The 16,698-nt window shown below is 52.3% G+C and overlaps 1 protein-coding gene across 3 annotated transcripts in view; it reads left to right on the top strand.

The window, feature by feature from the left end:
• Positions 1 to 244: 244 nt before the first annotated feature.
• The window catches only part of DCHS1 (dachsous cadherin-related 1), a 33,890-nt gene continuing 17,436 nt past the window's right edge, over positions 245 to 16,698 (top strand). The window contains exons 1-2 of one of the 3 annotated variants that reach the window (XM_057507293.1): positions 245 to 855; positions 13,700 to 15,601. In XM_057507293.1, coding sequence (XP_057363276.1) covers positions 13,820 to 15,601 — 1,782 coding nt within the window. In that variant the 5' untranslated portion in view covers positions 245 to 855; positions 13,700 to 13,819. Of the gene's footprint in view, positions 856 to 10,864; positions 11,006 to 13,699; positions 15,602 to 15,661; positions 15,814 to 16,698 lie in introns of those variants that run through there. The other 2 variants (XM_057507292.1, XM_057507294.1) reach the window with 2 other exon arrangements.

The following is a 16,698-nucleotide window of genomic DNA, read 5'->3' as shown; positions in this document are numbered from 1 at the left end:
AAAATGGGGGTAAAGAGGAGGATACAGAGAGAAGGGGACGTGGAGAAGAGGTTGGGTAAAAGAAGAGATGGGAGAAGGGGATGGGGAGGCCGGGAAGGAAGAAGGGCAGGGAAAGGAGATGGGGAGAACCCGATGTGCAGAAGAGGCCAGGGGGAGAGAACCGAGGGGACGGGATGGGGAGAAGCGGGTGAAGAGAACAGAATGGGGAGAAGGGGGTAGAGGAAGGCGTGGAGAGAAAGGGAGAGGAGAACGGGAGAGAAAGGGGTGGGAGGGAGAAGAGGGGACGGCGGGGGAAGAGCGGGTCGGGAGGACGATGGAAGAGGAGGGCGAGGAGGGGACGCGGAGAGAGGGCGCAGCGAACGGGATGGGAGGAGGGCACCGGGCGAAGCGGCCGGGAGACGGGAGGAGCACGGGGACGGGGCCGGACCCGGCGCCGGGGCTGGAGCCGGGAAGTGGAGGAGCGGAGGGAGGGCGGCTGCGCCGGGGGGCGCGGCGTGGAGCGCGGGTGGGGGCGGGGCGGGGGCTCCGCGGGCGGAGGGGCGGGGGCTCGGGTTACCGCGCGGAGGGCGGGGGAGGGGAGGGGAGGGGGCGCGGGGCCGCCGCGACGAATCTCGCATCCTCCTCGGGTTGCTGTGGAGGCGGCGCCCCGGCGGCGGCGGCGGCGGCGGACGGACGGACCGACGGCCAGGGGTGCGCGGACCGACGGCTGGCTGTCCGAAGCTGACCGCGGGCCCGGAGACAGCGGCGGCAGACGATGCGCGGCCCCAGGCCCCGCGCGGGCGGGCGCTGCCCGGGGGGCTGACCGCGGCCGGACGGCGCCCCAGGACCGGGCGAAGGAGCCCGCGCCGCGCCGAGGTCAGTGCCGCGGTGCCCGGCCCGTCCGGCCGCGCCCGCCCGGCCCGCCGGCCTCTCATGAGCGGCGGCGGCGGCGGCGGCGGCGCCGGGGGCTTTGTTCTGAGCCGGAGACAATGGGGGAGGGGGGGCCGGGGCCTGCGAGATGAGGGCGAGCGTGAACGTGAGCGTGGGGGCAGGGCCTGGGGGTCTTTGTATGCGTGTGTCATCGAGTTGGGTGTGTGGCAGCGTGAAGTGTGCAGGGGGTGCGGGGTGCGGGCAGGGTATGTGTGTGCTACTCCGAGAATGAGTGCACCGCTGAGTGTGAGTCAGTGCGTGTCACTGCGAGGTTGTGGATCTGTGTGGATCTGTCTGGCCGTGTGTGTGTTCGTGTCACTGCAGGGGTGTGTGGGTCAGAAGGAGTGTGTGTCATAGGGAGCCAGTCCCTGTGAGAGAGAGACGTGTGTGTGTGTTGTGGGAGCCATGTGTCAGAATGTTGAGCATGGGTGTGTGACAGAGACAAACTGAGACAGAGACAAAGAAACTGAAGAGGGAGAAGTAAAGAGAGACAGGAGAGACAAGCAAAGCCTAAAGTGGAGGTGGATCATGCCAAATGGCGTTGAGTCTGTGTCTAGGATGCCTAGATCAGAATCCTGTGCAGGGGACGGAGGAAGGTCACTACAGGCCTGAACCCACGTGGAGCGGGTGGGGAGAGGGAGGTCTAGAAGCACAATGAACTCAGTGTGGCGTGGACTGGGCCGGCAGCCATGGGGTCAGAGGCCAGAAAAACATTGTTGCTTATGTCAACTCCTTGAATACCCACAGGGGACACAGTCATAGCCCTACTCAACCCACAGGGGACACAGTCCACGAGATACGTCTTCACAACCATTATATACCCCCAGGAAGCACAGTGAGAGCCAGCACACACGGCTACAAAAGATGCTTTCAGGACAACTCACACACACGACAGAAATGGTACAGCCAACACATTCCCACAGGATCTTTGTCAAGGCCAACACACATGGGAGGCACTATTACCACTGGAACCTCTCTGGAGACACTGTCACAGCCAACCCATCATCTAGGTTATGTTTCATCAGAGCTGCCCCTACATAGCAGGTGTCCCAGAGACCGGACATGAAAACAGGAAGCTGTGTTTCAGTCACCCTTAGGAGACAGGTGACATCCACATACACCACAGAGTAAGTCGTCCCAACTGATAAAGATGTTCCCATTAACTTGTATCCTTCTTGTTCCCTGAAAACTTGGGGACCTGGATCAGTCTCCATTTCCCTATATCCTGCTCATGGTACTAAGTGTCCCTCCAACACTCCAGCCTCAGAATTTCTTGAGCTCCTTAGCTCCAAAGACCACTCTGTAGAACTGGTCCATCTCTAAAATTCTAAACTCCTACATTCCACTCTCTGCCCAGAGCCTTCTACATCCTTCCATCTCTTGGATGCTCTCACTCTCATTACACCTACTTTTCAACCTCATAATGACCTCTTGCCCTTGACCTCTTTGCTTTCTCCTACTCTGCCCTCTCTTTGCTTTATGCTCTCCTTCCATTTTTATGCTCAAGACCATCACTTCAATCACTCCTTGACTGCTCTGTTCCATTGTCCTTGAGCCCACCTGACCCACAGTTTCAACCCTAGCTGGAATGATTTCTCAACTACACCAATTGATGCTTCTATAAATTCAACCTCAGCTGAGCCCTCCATAAATGAGTAAACAGACGAAGATTTTTCTATTTTCTGAATACCCCTTAATCTCACATCCCTCACCTCATTGTTTTCAGCAGATATTAGTCAATCCACTGGTTCATTTATTTATTCAGCAAACATGTATTAAGCACATATTCTGTGCCAGGCAGTGTGGTAGCTGCTAGCATTATAAGGGTGAACAAAATGAATATGGTCCTTGCCCTTCTGGAGTTTACAGGCTGTGGACTGAGTGCTATAACTTGGCAGCCCATAGTATGGAAACCTAGGCCAGTGTAGGGAGGTCAGAAGAGGCTTTCTGGAGGAAGTGACATTTAAGCTTAAGCTTGATGGATAAAAAGGGAGTCAAAGAAAGGAGAGGTGGAGGTGAGGTGGTGTGTGAGGAATATTCCAAGCCAAGGAAGCAAGCAGCACGGCAAAGCCCACGTGCAAGAAAGTATTTGTTTGAAGGACAAAGCTATCCAGTGAACTTGGCACTAATAGTATGACCTGAGGAGAGGTGAGAGAGTCTGGGTGAGGTAGATGGAGGGTTAGTTAGTTACATCATACAGTTCTTGTAGGTCGTGTGAACAGTAATGAAAAGTCACCAAATAATTTGAAGCTGTGGTGTAATATGATCAGACCTGTTTTTAGAAATACCACTCCAACACTTGGAGACTGGAGGGAGGAGTCTGAACAGAAGGAGGGCGCTTGGCTGTTGCAGGACCCAGGAAGGGATAATGCTGGCCCGAACTTGGGTAGCGGCAGTAGAAAGGGGGGAAGTAGGTGGTTTCAAGAGTTCTTTAGGCAGTGGTCAGCAGGGCTCAGTCTCAGAATGAATGTGGAGGTTGAAGGTGAGGGAGGCAGTAAAAGTAGACAACCTGGTCTGTTTGCTCACTGAGAAAACTGAGACCATCCAGTTTGAATTCTCTCAGCTTTCTGCCTCCTCCCTCAAATTTTATCTGGATCCTCCTTAACCTTTTCTCCTTTCCTAGAATAATACAGAAGTGTCTCTTCTGCGTAAGACCACTCCTCCCCCCCATCCCATCCGCCTCCAGGGGAACCTCTCTCGAATGATTATTCTATGTCTTATCCACATCTCCACTTCTCCCTCTGTACCGCTTCCTCCTGGGAGCACAGGCAGAACTTTTGGGTTCCCCTGCCTCCCTTAACCCTGTGATACCTGATGAGCTAAGAGGCTCTCACTCTGTTCACTGACTCATTTTGTGAAATGGTCTTCTGCACAGACGGTTCCCATCTCCTCACATCCCATTTACTCCTGCCCCTCCAGTGTGACTGCTGTCCCACAGAAAAAGTAACCTCTCACCTGCCAAATCTAAGGGCTCTTTTCAAAAGTCCCTCAACTGCTTTGACCTCTGGGCAGGGTCTGACATTGTTGACCATTCTATTCTCTGAATCATTCTTGTCTTATGGCTTCTGAGCTACTATTTTATTCTGTCAACATTTAACAAGCTCTCATATGCCAGCCACACTGCTAGGTGATGGGACTAATAAGATAGACACTATTCCTGCCCTTGGGAAGTTTAAATCTCAGGGGAGACAGGCAAAGAAACAGATGACTGCAGTGTGGTGGGGTCTGTGCATCTCTTTCAGAGCTCCTCCTCGCTCTTCCTTTGTCTGCTTTGGGGGCTTCTTTGGGTAGCCCCTAAATGTTACTGTAACTTAGGGTTCTGGCTTGAACCTTCTTGTCACCTCCCTGTATACACCCCTCTAGGGCCATAGCTGATGCCTGGGAGACCTGGGCAGGGCAGGGTGAGGGCGCTGGGTGGTGGTGATGGGCAGCAAGGGCCTGGTCCTAAGTCTAACCCTGACTCTGAGAGTCCAAGCTGCAGAGGAGGCCAGGGAGGCAGGAGCTGCCAGTGAAGCTGGAGCCACACCAACCCAGAAGTGTTGAGAGGGAAGAACTAGTTTGGGGCAGTGGGAGGTTGAGGGGTGGAAGAGCGCAGAAGAGGGACTGAGTTGTTGCAGTAAATTAATTAAGTTAAAACTTAACTAAGTTAAGAGTTGAACACGTAAGAGTTGTTTTCTCTCTTGATCCTCAAAACAACTCTCCTAATGTTACCTCCATTTTCACCGGAGGAAAGGGAAACTCAGAGAGGCTACGGTCACCCAGGTGGCAATGGTGCCCAGACAGTCTGGGAGGTCTGAGGTATAGCTCCCCGCTCCTTCCTCCTCCTCCGCCTTCCCTTCCTCACCAGCCCCACAGCACATGCATACTAGGCTCTAACAGATAACAACTCCATCCATCAAGCCACTTAGAGAGAGAAACAAAAAAGGGCATTCTCGTGTGCTAAGCAAACATGGAAGGGCGTCCTGACTCAGCCCTGAGGGTTCCAGAAGCACCCCTGGGAGGAGGTGCCCTCTTACCAGGGGGCACAGGAACTGAGTATCCCTCCCAAGTGGCAGTGGTTGAAAATGCCTGGGAATCAGAGGGTTACCCAGGAAACATGGACACTGGAGCTGAGGGAAGAAGCAGGCAGCAGGAAGCCAGGAAAACGATGGGGTCCAACAGCATGAACCCAGGGAGGGGCTTTGCTTGCAGGTACCCGGGCATCAGAGAGTCCAGTGTTGTTCCTGTTACCACTGATGGGCAGGAGAAGGAAGAAGAGGAGGACACAAGTATAGGGAGGACACAAGCAGAGGCCACGGTGCCAGGAGATAGAAGGCTCAGAGCTGGGTTTGTGAGGGAGGCATCAGCCTATGGCACCCCAGGCAAGGGGGCCTGGAGGAGTAGAGCGATGGCAAGGCACTGCAGTGCCTGTGACCTGGCGGTGGGTCACAGCTGCCTCACCTTCCACTCTCTCCAAGAACCACAATAGTCACTTTGCCCAACAGGTTTGGATCTGCACATTTCTGGGGCTCCTTAAATGTTTGCTAGCTGAATGAAAGAGGAATAAAGTACAGAAAGGAGAGAGGAAGAGGATCTGGGAAAAGAGAAGTCCAGGTAAAAGGGAAAGAAGAGGAGAAAGCATAGGGTGGGGAGGATGAGTTGTAGGGAGGGAAGTGGAAATGTCCCCAGTGGGATCAGTGGGTATGGGTGAGCAGCTGAAAACAGTATGAGTCTTCTGAATGAGAGATGTTTTGTGTAGTGCCTCATTTTTTCATTTGTTTATTGCCAAGCATCTATAGAGGGACCCTGGGGCCATGAAGATGAAAAATATGCAACCTTTCCATCAAGGAGACTCCAGCCCAGTCAGAGAGACAGAACAGGGAAGAAGAAATGACAACAGTGAGACAAGCGGATCCCAAGCCTGCCTGGTGGAGTCAGAAAGGCAGGGTTTGAGATTAGATCTGAGGATGGGAATGGGTTCGCCAAGAGAAGAAGGGAGTGAAGGGCTTCTGGGGTCAAGGGCCAGAAGCACGGTAGAATGCAGTGTCTTCGGGAACTACAAAGAATTCAATATGGCTGGAACTCACAAGGTGAGGGAGCCAGGGAAAGGGGACAGGTGATGAGGCTGGGAGGCTGCAGGGAGTCACTCGATCTGTCCAAGTCACTGCTTTACTTACTGCTTAGTATGACTTGGACACATGATAGGTCTTCAAGAGAATAAACCTATTAATGAATCATTTTACACACCCTGGGCATTACTCACCCCATTTTTTTCCTTTGCCTCCTGGAGACCTCCAGGCATCCTCTGGTCCTTTCCCTTGTCTCACCACCTGACTCTATTACATGCCCACTTGACCCTCTACCTGGAGTGGCCATTGCCCCATCACTTATCTCTTCCTTTAACCCACCTGTGCACCCCGCCAGAGATACTCTCCTACAGCAGAACTTTGCTCATTCTCCCTCCCTGTTCAGTTGCCCGGCCAGTTACAATGATCCCTTACAGGACATTCTAAGTCCTCCAGCAGAGAAGCAATATGGGCTAACAGAAACCACCAACTTTGGAGACTGTCAGAGCTGCATTCCAGCTCTGCTGTCTTCTGTGAGCCTCAGTTTCCTCATCTGTGAAATAACCCTTACGCTAGGGTTATTCTGTGTGTCTGGCACACAGCACTAACAGCTGATATTTATTGAGCCTTTCTTGTGTGCCAGACATTGTGCTAAATTTTTTGTAGCATTCTTTTATTTAACTCTTATATCAACTATAAAAAGTAGATGTTTTAATCCTCATATGACAGAAGAAGAAAGTAAGGCTTAGAAAGTTTGAACAACTTGCCCACGGTTATGCCATAAATAACAGGGCAGAACTTGAACTCATGTCTCTCTTATAGCAGAACCCATGTTCTTAACTGTGCTTGATGCATACTGTGTGCCAGACACTGTTCGAACTGCAAAGTGTGGAAAGTAGTATTGTTGTCCCTATTTTATATGAGGAAATGGAGACACTGTGAAATTAAGTGGTTTGCCCAGGGTCACACAGCTAGCAAGGATGCAGCTGGGCGAAATTCCCATAGGTTTGGCCCCAGGGTCCGTGTCTTCACCATTGTCCTGTCCTGCCCACTGTGACGTATTGCCTCCCTATTCCAGGAGTACAGTTGGTGTATGCTGAGGAAGGAGTCTGTGCTGGCCTTGGGCCTAAGGCTATTTGTTAGTCGATTCATTCTCTATCATTTCCCACCACAGGCGGTTTCTACCCTTAGGAATCTCCTGAAACTATTCTCACTAAGATCACTAGTGAACAACTTACTGCTGAAAGCAGTGGCCACTTCTCAGCCCTCACCTTACTCGAACTCTCAGCAGCATTGGACACTGTCGACTCCTCCCTCCTTGTTGAAGTGTTTCCTCCCTTAACATCTATGATGCTGCCTCCTTCCTTTTCCCCTCCAAGAGGAATAAAGCTCTTCTCAGTCTGCCCCTTAACTGTGACCGTTCCTCAGAATTCCAACCTAGACTCTTTTCTCGGTATGTCCTGTCTGAGGGGTCTCCACACCCCTGGCTTTCAGTTGCCCCTTGCTCTAATTCCATATTTCCATCCCAGCTCTCTTTCCTAAGCTCCAGACCTGCAAATCTCACTGTGCTAGGACATCTCCACGTGAGGATCCCAACGGGCCCCTGAAAATGTCTCCTCTATGGAATCATAATGATACCACTTTACCAGAGTAACCGGAGCAGACCCCTGGGAGTCAGTCTAGAGCCCTTTCATTCCCTCACCCTTCCTGAAGAGTCTTGTCAACTTGACCTCCTCACATCTTAGCTGTGTCCTTTCAGTCCCACTGCTACTGGCCTGGGCCATTACTGACACCTCATACCCAGTCTCCCTCTTCCCACAGTTTCTCTTCTTCAGGCCTCCACGGGCTTGCTAGGACTTCTCTCCCTGCAGCTCCCCTGTAATTTCTTCCTCTCTCCATCTTTCTCTTCTCCCAGGAGCCCAGGCAGCATGGAGTGCATAGTCCTGGGATCAAATAGAGGCTGTGTTAACTCTGGAAAGTTGTTTCACTCTGAGCCTCAGTGGAAGGTGGGACACCTTTCTCACAGGTTGTTTTGATGATTAAATGAGATACTGTCTGTGAATTGCCTGGTAGAGGACACACCATAAAATCTCAGAAAATAGACTTTCCCTCTGCCTGCTCTGCTGACATCCATCCCCAGCCTCTCCCTGAGGTGCCTTCTGGGAACGAATGTTTGGAAGGGATAGAGCCAGGCCCCTGGCACTGCCTTGGCCACTGACTATGAGGTTGTCCCAGTAATATCCAGGGAAGCCAGCTTGTTGTCCTCCACCTCTCTCCTCCCCTCCTCATGCCCCCTCTCCTCTCTGCCTGCTGCCTCTGTTTACCTCCCCCCACCTCCCATCTGGCTCTTCCTGTCTCTGACTTGCCTCCCCTCCCTCTGTTAACAGCACTGGCTCTTGCCTTTGCCACACACACTCATGCCCCTTCAGCCTTGCTCCCAGGTGTCCCCTCCACCAGCATTTTGGCCTTTCTTCCTCTCTCCTCTATGCCTGGCCCTCCCTTTGCTCAGTGAGGCTACCCTCATCTTCTTCCACTTCTGTGCCAATCTGCCTTTACCCCCCTCCTCACCCTGTTGTCTTTCTGGTCCCTGCCCCTCCCTGGCCCTGGGACAGGAAGTTAAGGGAGGAGGCCTGGGTGGTGCCAGCGCCCCAGCCTGCTTCCCCTTCTGTACCTCGGGCCACTCATTTACTTCCTCCTGGAGCAGCCCCTTCCCTCTGGTCCCCCTGCTCCTCCCCCCAACCCACCTCTCTTTCCTCTCCCATGTTCCCCCTACTCCCAGGTCCTATAGACAACACAGGCTGCGGGTGGGGGGAGGATTGACATCACATTGCAGGCCCCAATGAACAGTCTCGCCCCTCCCCCTCTTAATGAGAACCAGCTGTGGTTCCAGAGGCCCAGATGTGGGGCTGGGCGGGGGGAGCAGTATGGAGCCAGAGGACAGAGTAGCAGGACCCGGACAGAGAAAGGGCATGCAGCAAGGCAGAACTGGGTGGGAGAGGAGTTGGGACAGATGTGGGGGAGGAAAGAAGACAGACCTGGGCAGAAGGCAGGACAGACTGGAAAATGGGGCAAGATGGATGGTGTGGGCCAGACCTGGGGAAAGGGATGGGAAAGACCTAGAGAGGGAAAGAGACAGGAACTGGGAGGAGGAGCAAGCCTTGGGGAAGAAGCAGTGAGAAACACTGGACAGATGGGGGAGATGGTGCTGAGAAGAGAGCTGGAGAGAGGATGAGACGGTCTCGGGAGAGAGTCTGGAGTTCGAGTTTGGAACTGGAAGCTCTGGAGCAGGAAGTGATGAGGCACAGTCCAGACAGAGGCCCCAGGGACCTAGAGGTCACAGCTGCAGCCGCAGAGCTGACCACGAGTGCCCCGGCAGCATGTGTGAGAGCAGGCCTACGTGTGGGTGGGTCTGCTATGTGCACACATGAGCCTGCCTGAGTGAGTCCATGCACACATTAAAGTGGGCCTGTCTGTGCATGTGGGAGGGAGGGTGTGTGTTTATGTATGTGTGTAGGGGGACAGTATCTGAATGTGCCTGTCCATGTGAGCCCGGTGAGAGAGGGTCTTTCTGTGTGTGTCTGTGTATATAGAAGCATGTCTGTATTTCTATATGTGTGCCTGCGTGTGTGTGTATGTCGGGGGGGCAAGTTCCATTTGAATGAATATGCCCATCTTTTTGTGTGAAAACATGCTTCTCTGTATCTGTGTATGTACTCTGGCTGTGTGTATGTTCAAGTAGCCCTGTCCAGATGTGTATGAGCATGTGGAGTGTGCCTGTCTGCCTGTGAGGCCATGTGTCTGTGTGCCTGGCTGTGTGTGGGTCTGTGACTTTGTGAGCATACACCTTTGTGTGTCTGCTGTGAGAGTATACTGGGAGTCTGCCCTGGACAAGGCCCCAGGTTGGGTAATGAGGAGGGTACTGGGATCTGTGCAGGCTTGGAGAGGGACATCTGCCTGGGTCTGAATCCCTCCTCATCAAGGCTGATCATTCACCTGAGCTTTTATCACATACCATGCATGCATCCTTTCATTCAGAAAATGTGTTTAATTGTGTACTGTGTGCCATGCTCTGTGCTCCACACAGAGGGGAGTAAGATACAGTCTGGCCTTCAAATAGCTCACATTTTGTCTCTGGATGGGAAGACAGAATTGTAGTACAGAATGTAATAACTGCATTGACCTCACTGTCCATTATCTTCTCTCCCCACCTACCAGGATGCTTTCTCTCCACTGACTGATTAAAGGAATACAAACAACTATTAACCCTTGGCATCTAACCCAGTCTCTAGGCCTGTATCCCTAACCTGGGCCCCTGGGCCATCTCTGTACACTCAGCCTCTCCCTTCTTTGAGTCATGCCTGTGCTCACTCTGACCTCCTTGTTCCAAACTTCTCTGACCTGTTACTCCATGTGGCAGCTCATGGGCTCCTTAGACTTAAGCCCCAGGGAGACAAATCTTGGTGCACACATAGAACTCTGAAGCCAGGATGAAGGGCCCCATCAGGGATGGTGTTGGGAACTTATGAGAGAGCATCTACCAAGTGCCCAAGCTCTTGCACTCCTTGCTTCCATTACCTCTAATTCTCACAAAGCCCCACAGGGTAAGCATTACCATGACCATTAGAGTGATTAGGAAATAAGCACTCAAACTCCAGAACCCCTGCTCTTTTAACTGCCTTATACAGATGGGAGAAATGGGGTTTGGGAGTATAAATGGGGGAGAGGGGGTCAGAAACTCTCCTCCCTTAGGAAGACAGGAAGTCCTAGAGCAGAGCAAATCTATAAAGACCCAAGGACATACTTCTGTAACCACAGGACTGACCGTGGTGCCTCGGGGGTACAGACTCACATGTATTTGCATATGTCATCTGAGTTGGCACGTGTATGGGTGTTTCTCTCTTGTGTCAGTGCATGACTGTGGTGGTGTGGAATTATGAGGCTCTGACTGTTCATTCAGCACTGATAGCCTGCTCAAGCTATAACTGTCCTAAATGCTGGAGAATCAGAGACAAATTGAGACCCTCAAGTTGCTGCCCTTGAGGAACCTTCAGGTCAGTGCAACAATGCAGGGAGAGCAGACACGTGAACAAATCAGGGCTGCTGTGCACTTCATTGTCAGTGTGCACCAAGAGCAGCAGGAGCCCGGGAGAGGGTATAAGTAGGCTCTGCAGATGGGTGAGGGAGATGTAGAATATTCTACAGAAGACAGGACATTTGAGCCGGAGTTTGAGTAGGAAATAACCACTTGGAGAGGATCTGTAGTGGACATCTCAGGATGAGAGAATAGTGTCCACAAGGCAAGGAGTTGGGTAGCAGAAGCTAGTGGGTTTAGTGTTGGAATGCAGGGTGTGGTGGGGGACAGCAAAGTTGGGGCACACGAGAGAGGTTGGCAGGGCTCATCAGGAAGGTCTGTTAAGGAGGCTGGACTTTATCTTGTGGGTCACCAGTTCTACACCTAGTGTCCATGAACCCCTTGAAACTAGACACACGTGTGTTTATGTGTATGCATTTTTTTCCATAGAGGGGAAGTGTATTTCTGCCAGTAGTAATGGGGAACCAGTGGAAGGCTTTTGTCAGGAATGTTTTGGTGAGAGCTGCATGTATACCTGTGGTCAGGCAGAGGTGAATCAGAGCATTCAAGCTGAGAGGCAGGGGAACCAGTGAGGAACTGTTGCAGGAGTGAAAAGGAGAGATGACAGTACTCTTACTGGGGCAGCAGCAGTGTGAAAAAAGAGGAAAGGGCAGACATGTCTAGGTGAGATGATCAAGTTTGGAAGACTAATTGGAAATCAGACTGAAGCAAAAGAAGGAAGCATGGAGAGCTTCTGGATTTCTGGCTTGAACACCTGGATGAGTGTTCACAGGAAAAGGAATAGAGGAAGAAAATATGCTTGAGGTGAAGTTTGGGATATGTTGTGAAGGAAGTCCAGTGTATGGCTGGACTTGTGTCTCCAGAGAGCTCCAGAACTGGAGGTGAAAACTGGAAAGTCACCAGCACATAGATGGTACATAGGGATGATTGATTCATTTGAGTTGAAGGCATGGGAATGGATGAGGTCACCCCAGGACAGTGTGGAGAGTGGGAAAAGATGTGGCCTAGGATTGAGTCTTGAAGAGTACCCATTTTTCAAGGATGGGCAGAGGAAGAAGGCCTTGCAAAGGAGGAGCATACCAAGAAGTGCAGTGGAAGCAAGCCATGGGGTGTCACTGTGTGAAGCCAAGAGTATGCTTTAAGAAGCCAATGATCAGTGATCCAGCATTCTAGAATAATCTAATACAAGGGGGATAAAAAAAGTCCATTAGATGTAGAGCATAGAGGTAACTGGAATCTCCATGAGCAATGTTATGGAGAAGCCTCACTACGTAGAGGAAGGAGGGTGTAAGAAGTGAGAAGTGGGGGTAATGAACCAACCTTTCACAGAGCGCAGCCTCTCCACTGATTCTGTTCTCACTCAATCGCTAAAGGCCTTCATGGGGGTTAGGCCTCCTCCTTCTTGAGCTTTTCTCTCTCTCTCTCTCTCTCTCTCTCTGGCTAGTTAAGGATGCTTTGTACACCTGATGGTTCTGACTAGACATTTGCCCATTATCCTTGATCTCTCCCATACCTGCCTTCTCTGCCTTCAAGGAGTCATCAAGCCCTGCCTCTTTTACCTCCTAAACCTCTTGCAGACCTACCCAGTTCTCCCCGTTTTCATTGCTAACATTCATCTAAGTCACCATCAAAGCACTGCACTTTCTGGGACTCCCAAAAGTCTAGGGGCTCTTCTGATCCAAAGCCTGGGATCAAGCTGGATTCAGAGCCTGGCCTGGAGCTGGAGCCCCAGCTCTTCTAAAATAACTGTCCTTTCTGTATGCCCCTTGTTTTCCAAAGGGCGGTGGTAGTGATTGTCACAAAATTTAAGTCATATTGTGGCTTCCGTTTGCCCTTAGGTTAAATTCAAATCATCAGTATGACTTAGGAGTCCCTGCCCCATTTCAAACCTTCTGTCCCGGGCACTCTACACCTCACACACATTATTCTACGCCCACCCCTAAACACCCTCAGCAAGCTCTCCCTGACTCCCTGACCTTGGTAAAGCCCCTCTTATGTGTCCCCATAGCTTCCTGTATTTCTCACAGCCCTTATCACACTTGTAATTACTTGTCCAATTTCTGAACTGTCAGCCCCACGTAGCCAGGGCCTATTTCCTTTATTCACTGATGTGTCATCAATGCCTCTACATAGTGGATGCTCAGTCTCTCATTGAATGGAGAGGAAAGTGGGGCTAAGGGAATACATATATAAAATAGGAGAAAGGGGTTTGGGAATAGGTGAAAAAAATCAAATAAAATAGGTGAGCCTTCAGCATTTGAATGCTGACAGAAGGCTCCAAGAGAAAGGAAAAGGCTGATGAGGTGAGGTTACCAAAAGCACATTAGTCCCAGATGAGAAAGAATCAGCCATATTTTTAAGTTTGGAGATCGAAGGGAGTCCAAGGGCATTCAGACCTGAACAATAGGAACAAAACAATCTGCTGAGAGAGTAGGGTGAGGATGAGCTGGGGACCTACCAAGGAGAGGCTGGATGGGTCCTGAGGAGTCTGAAGCAGGAGCTTCCTGGGCCTGAGATGGTTGTGAGGCAGCACAGGACCCTGCTATTGGCTGGGCATACCTGAGTGTTAGTGTGGCCAAGATCTTAGTCCCCAGGATCTGCTGATCGCCTCCCTGCCCACTGCCTCATGACCTTTCTCCTGCTTTTCTTCCAGGTCAGGGATCCTGAGCTGGAGCCAAGGCCTGAGTTGGACCTGATCCAAAGCCTGGGATCAAGCTGGATTCAGAGCCTGGCCTGGAGCTGGAGCCCCAGCCACAACCGGACGTGTCCTGTCATGCGGGAGTCAGGCATTGTGCCTTCCTGCTCTGCCAGGCCGAGCACCAGTCCCTGTCCCCTGCTACCACTGCTGCTGCTGCTGGGGACCTGGGGGCCTGGTGCCTGGGGTCAGGCTGGGAGCTTGGACCTGCAGATTGATGAGGAGCAGCCGGCGGGCACACTGATTGGGGACATCAGTGCAGGGCTTCCAGCAGGCACAGCAGCGCCTCCCATGTACTTCATCTCCGCCCAGGAGGGCAGTGGCGTTGGCACAGACCTGGCCATCGACGAACGTAGCGGGGTGGTCCGTACAGCCCGTGTCTTGGACCGTGAGCGGCGAGACCGCTATCGTTTCACTGCTGTCACTCCTGATGGTGCCACCGTGGAAGTTACTGTGCGAGTGGCTGACATCAATGACCATGCTCCAGCTTTCCCACAGGCTCAGGCTGCCCTGCAGATACCTGAGCATACAGCTCTTGGCACCCGCTACCCACTGGAGCCTGCTCGTGATGCAGACGCTGGCCGCTTAGGAACCCAGGGCTATGCATTGTCTGGTGATGGGGCTGGAGAGACCTTCCAGCTGGAGACACGCCCTGGTCCAGATGGAGCCCCAGTGCCAGAGCTGGTAATTACTGGGGAGCTGGACCGAGAGAACCGCTCACACTACATGCTGCAATTAGAGGCCTATGATGGTGGCTCACCCCCCCGGAGGGCTCAGGCCCTGCTGGACATGACACTGCTGGACATCAATGACCATGCTCCAGTTTTCAATCAGAGCCGATATCACTCTGTGGTATCTGAGAGCCTCACCCCCAGCAGTCCTGTCTTGCAGGTGTATGCATCTGATGCCGATGCTGGTGCCAACGGGGCTGTGACTTATGAGATCAACCGGAGGCAGAGCGAGGGTGATGAACCCTTCTCCATAGATGCACACACAGGGCTGCTGCGGTTGGAGCGGCCACTGGACTTTGAGCAGCGGCGGGTCCATGAACTGGTGGTGCAGGCACGGGATGGTGGGGCACACCCTGAGCTGGGCTCAGCTTTTGTGACTGTGCATGTGCGAGATGCCAATGACAATCAGCCCTCCATGACTGTCATCTTCCTCAGTGCAGATGGCTCCCCCCGAGTCTCTGAGGCTGCCCCACCTGGCCAGCTTGTTGCTCGCATCTCTGTGTCAGACCCAGATGATGGTGACTTTGCTCATGTCAATGTATCCCTGGAGGGTGGAGAGGGCCACTTTGCCCTAAGCACCCAGGATAGTGTCATCTACCTGGTGTGCGTGGCTCGGCAGCTAGATCGGGAGGAGCGGGACGCCTACAACTTGCGAGTTACTGCCACCGACTCAGGCTCACCCCCACTGCGAGCTGAGGCTGCCTTTGTGCTGCATGTCACCGATGTCAATGACAATGCTCCTGCTTTTGACCGCCAGCTCTACCGACCTGAGCCCCTGCCTGAGGTTGCACTGCCTGGCAGCTTTGTGGTGCGGGTGATGGCCCAGGATCCTGACCAGGGCACCAATGGTCAGGTCACCTATAGCCTGGCCCCTGGCGCCCACACCCACTCGTTCTCCATTGACTCCACCTCTGGCATCATCACAACAGCTGCTTCGCTGGACTATGAGCTGGAACCTCAGCCACAGGTGATTGTGGTAGCTACAGATGGGGGCTTGCCGCCTCTCATCTCCTCTGCCACAGTTAGCGTGGCCCTGCAAGATGTGAATGACAATGAGCCCCAGTTCCAGAGGACTTTCTACAATGCCTCATTGCCTGAAGGCACCCAGCCTGGAACCTGCTTCCTGCAGGTGGGTAAGCCCTGCACACAGGGTTGCTGCTGTGGGCAGGAGAGGATCAGAGGGTGTCAGGGGACTTCAGAACAGGAACCAAGCCTCACAGGTGCATCTGTTTATGGTGACTTATGTCAAAGGGTTTGGTCCTACTTGGTGAGCTCCAAAGTCTCTGAAGAGGGTGAGGATTAATGAGAAGACGAGAAAGCAGAGTGCAAGAGCTGGGCCAGGTAATCTTGGCAGTTGAAGGAATTAAGATTGGATCTAGAGAAAAAGTGTCTTGCAGTGTCAGGAAGTGAGAGAGACTGTAAAATCTCAAGCTGTTCTGCAGGGCAGATATGGAGATTCTGTACATCCGTGTGCCTCCTGTTCCCCAAGGAGGATGCCAGCATTTACAAAACCCTCCAAGCCTTGTCCAGGGCTGGTCTGTGCTGGCAGAAACCCCCATCCCTTCCCTGGGATCTGAGCCTTGATGGGACACGTGGGCTCAGGCACAAGAATGAGAGATTATAAGAACTACCCAGTGAGATCCTGATATCCAGAGAAGGAACACCCCTCAGAGGAAGAGGCAGCAATTCTGGACAGGTTCTGGGAACCACAGAGTGCCTGCAAGTCAGGCCTGGAGGAGATGGAGGGGGCATCAAACTGGAGTGGCAGGCAAGGCCAGATTGCAGAAGTCCTTGGACACCAAGCCTTGAGGGGTTAGGACTTTACTTGGAAGGCAAAGGAGGCCACTGAACTTCATTGAACCAGCGAAGAGCATGATCAGATTGTTTTGCTTTTTGTTTTTGTTTTCTTAAAGACTACATGTGTTGGAGCAGTTTTAGATTCACAGCAAAATTGAGTGGAAGGTAGAGATTTCCTATATACCCGCCTGACCCCATCATGCACAGCCTCCCTCATCATCAATATCCCACACCAGCATGGTACATTTGTTACAATTAATGAACCTACATTGATACCTCATTATCACCCAAAGTCCATAGTTTACATTAGGGTTCACATGCAGCATCGTACATTTGATGGGTTTGGACAAATATGTAATGTCACGTATAATGGACATAGATGACACACATTATAATATACAGAGTAGTCTCACCATCATAAAAATCCTC

This window comes from Manis pentadactyla, chromosome 9 (genome assembly GCF_030020395.1).
Source record: "Manis pentadactyla isolate mManPen7 chromosome 9, mManPen7.hap1, whole genome shotgun sequence".
Classification (NCBI taxonomy): Eukaryota; Metazoa; Chordata; class Mammalia; order Pholidota; family Manidae; genus Manis; species Manis pentadactyla.
This window is presented reverse-complemented; position numbering and strand designations above follow the sequence as displayed.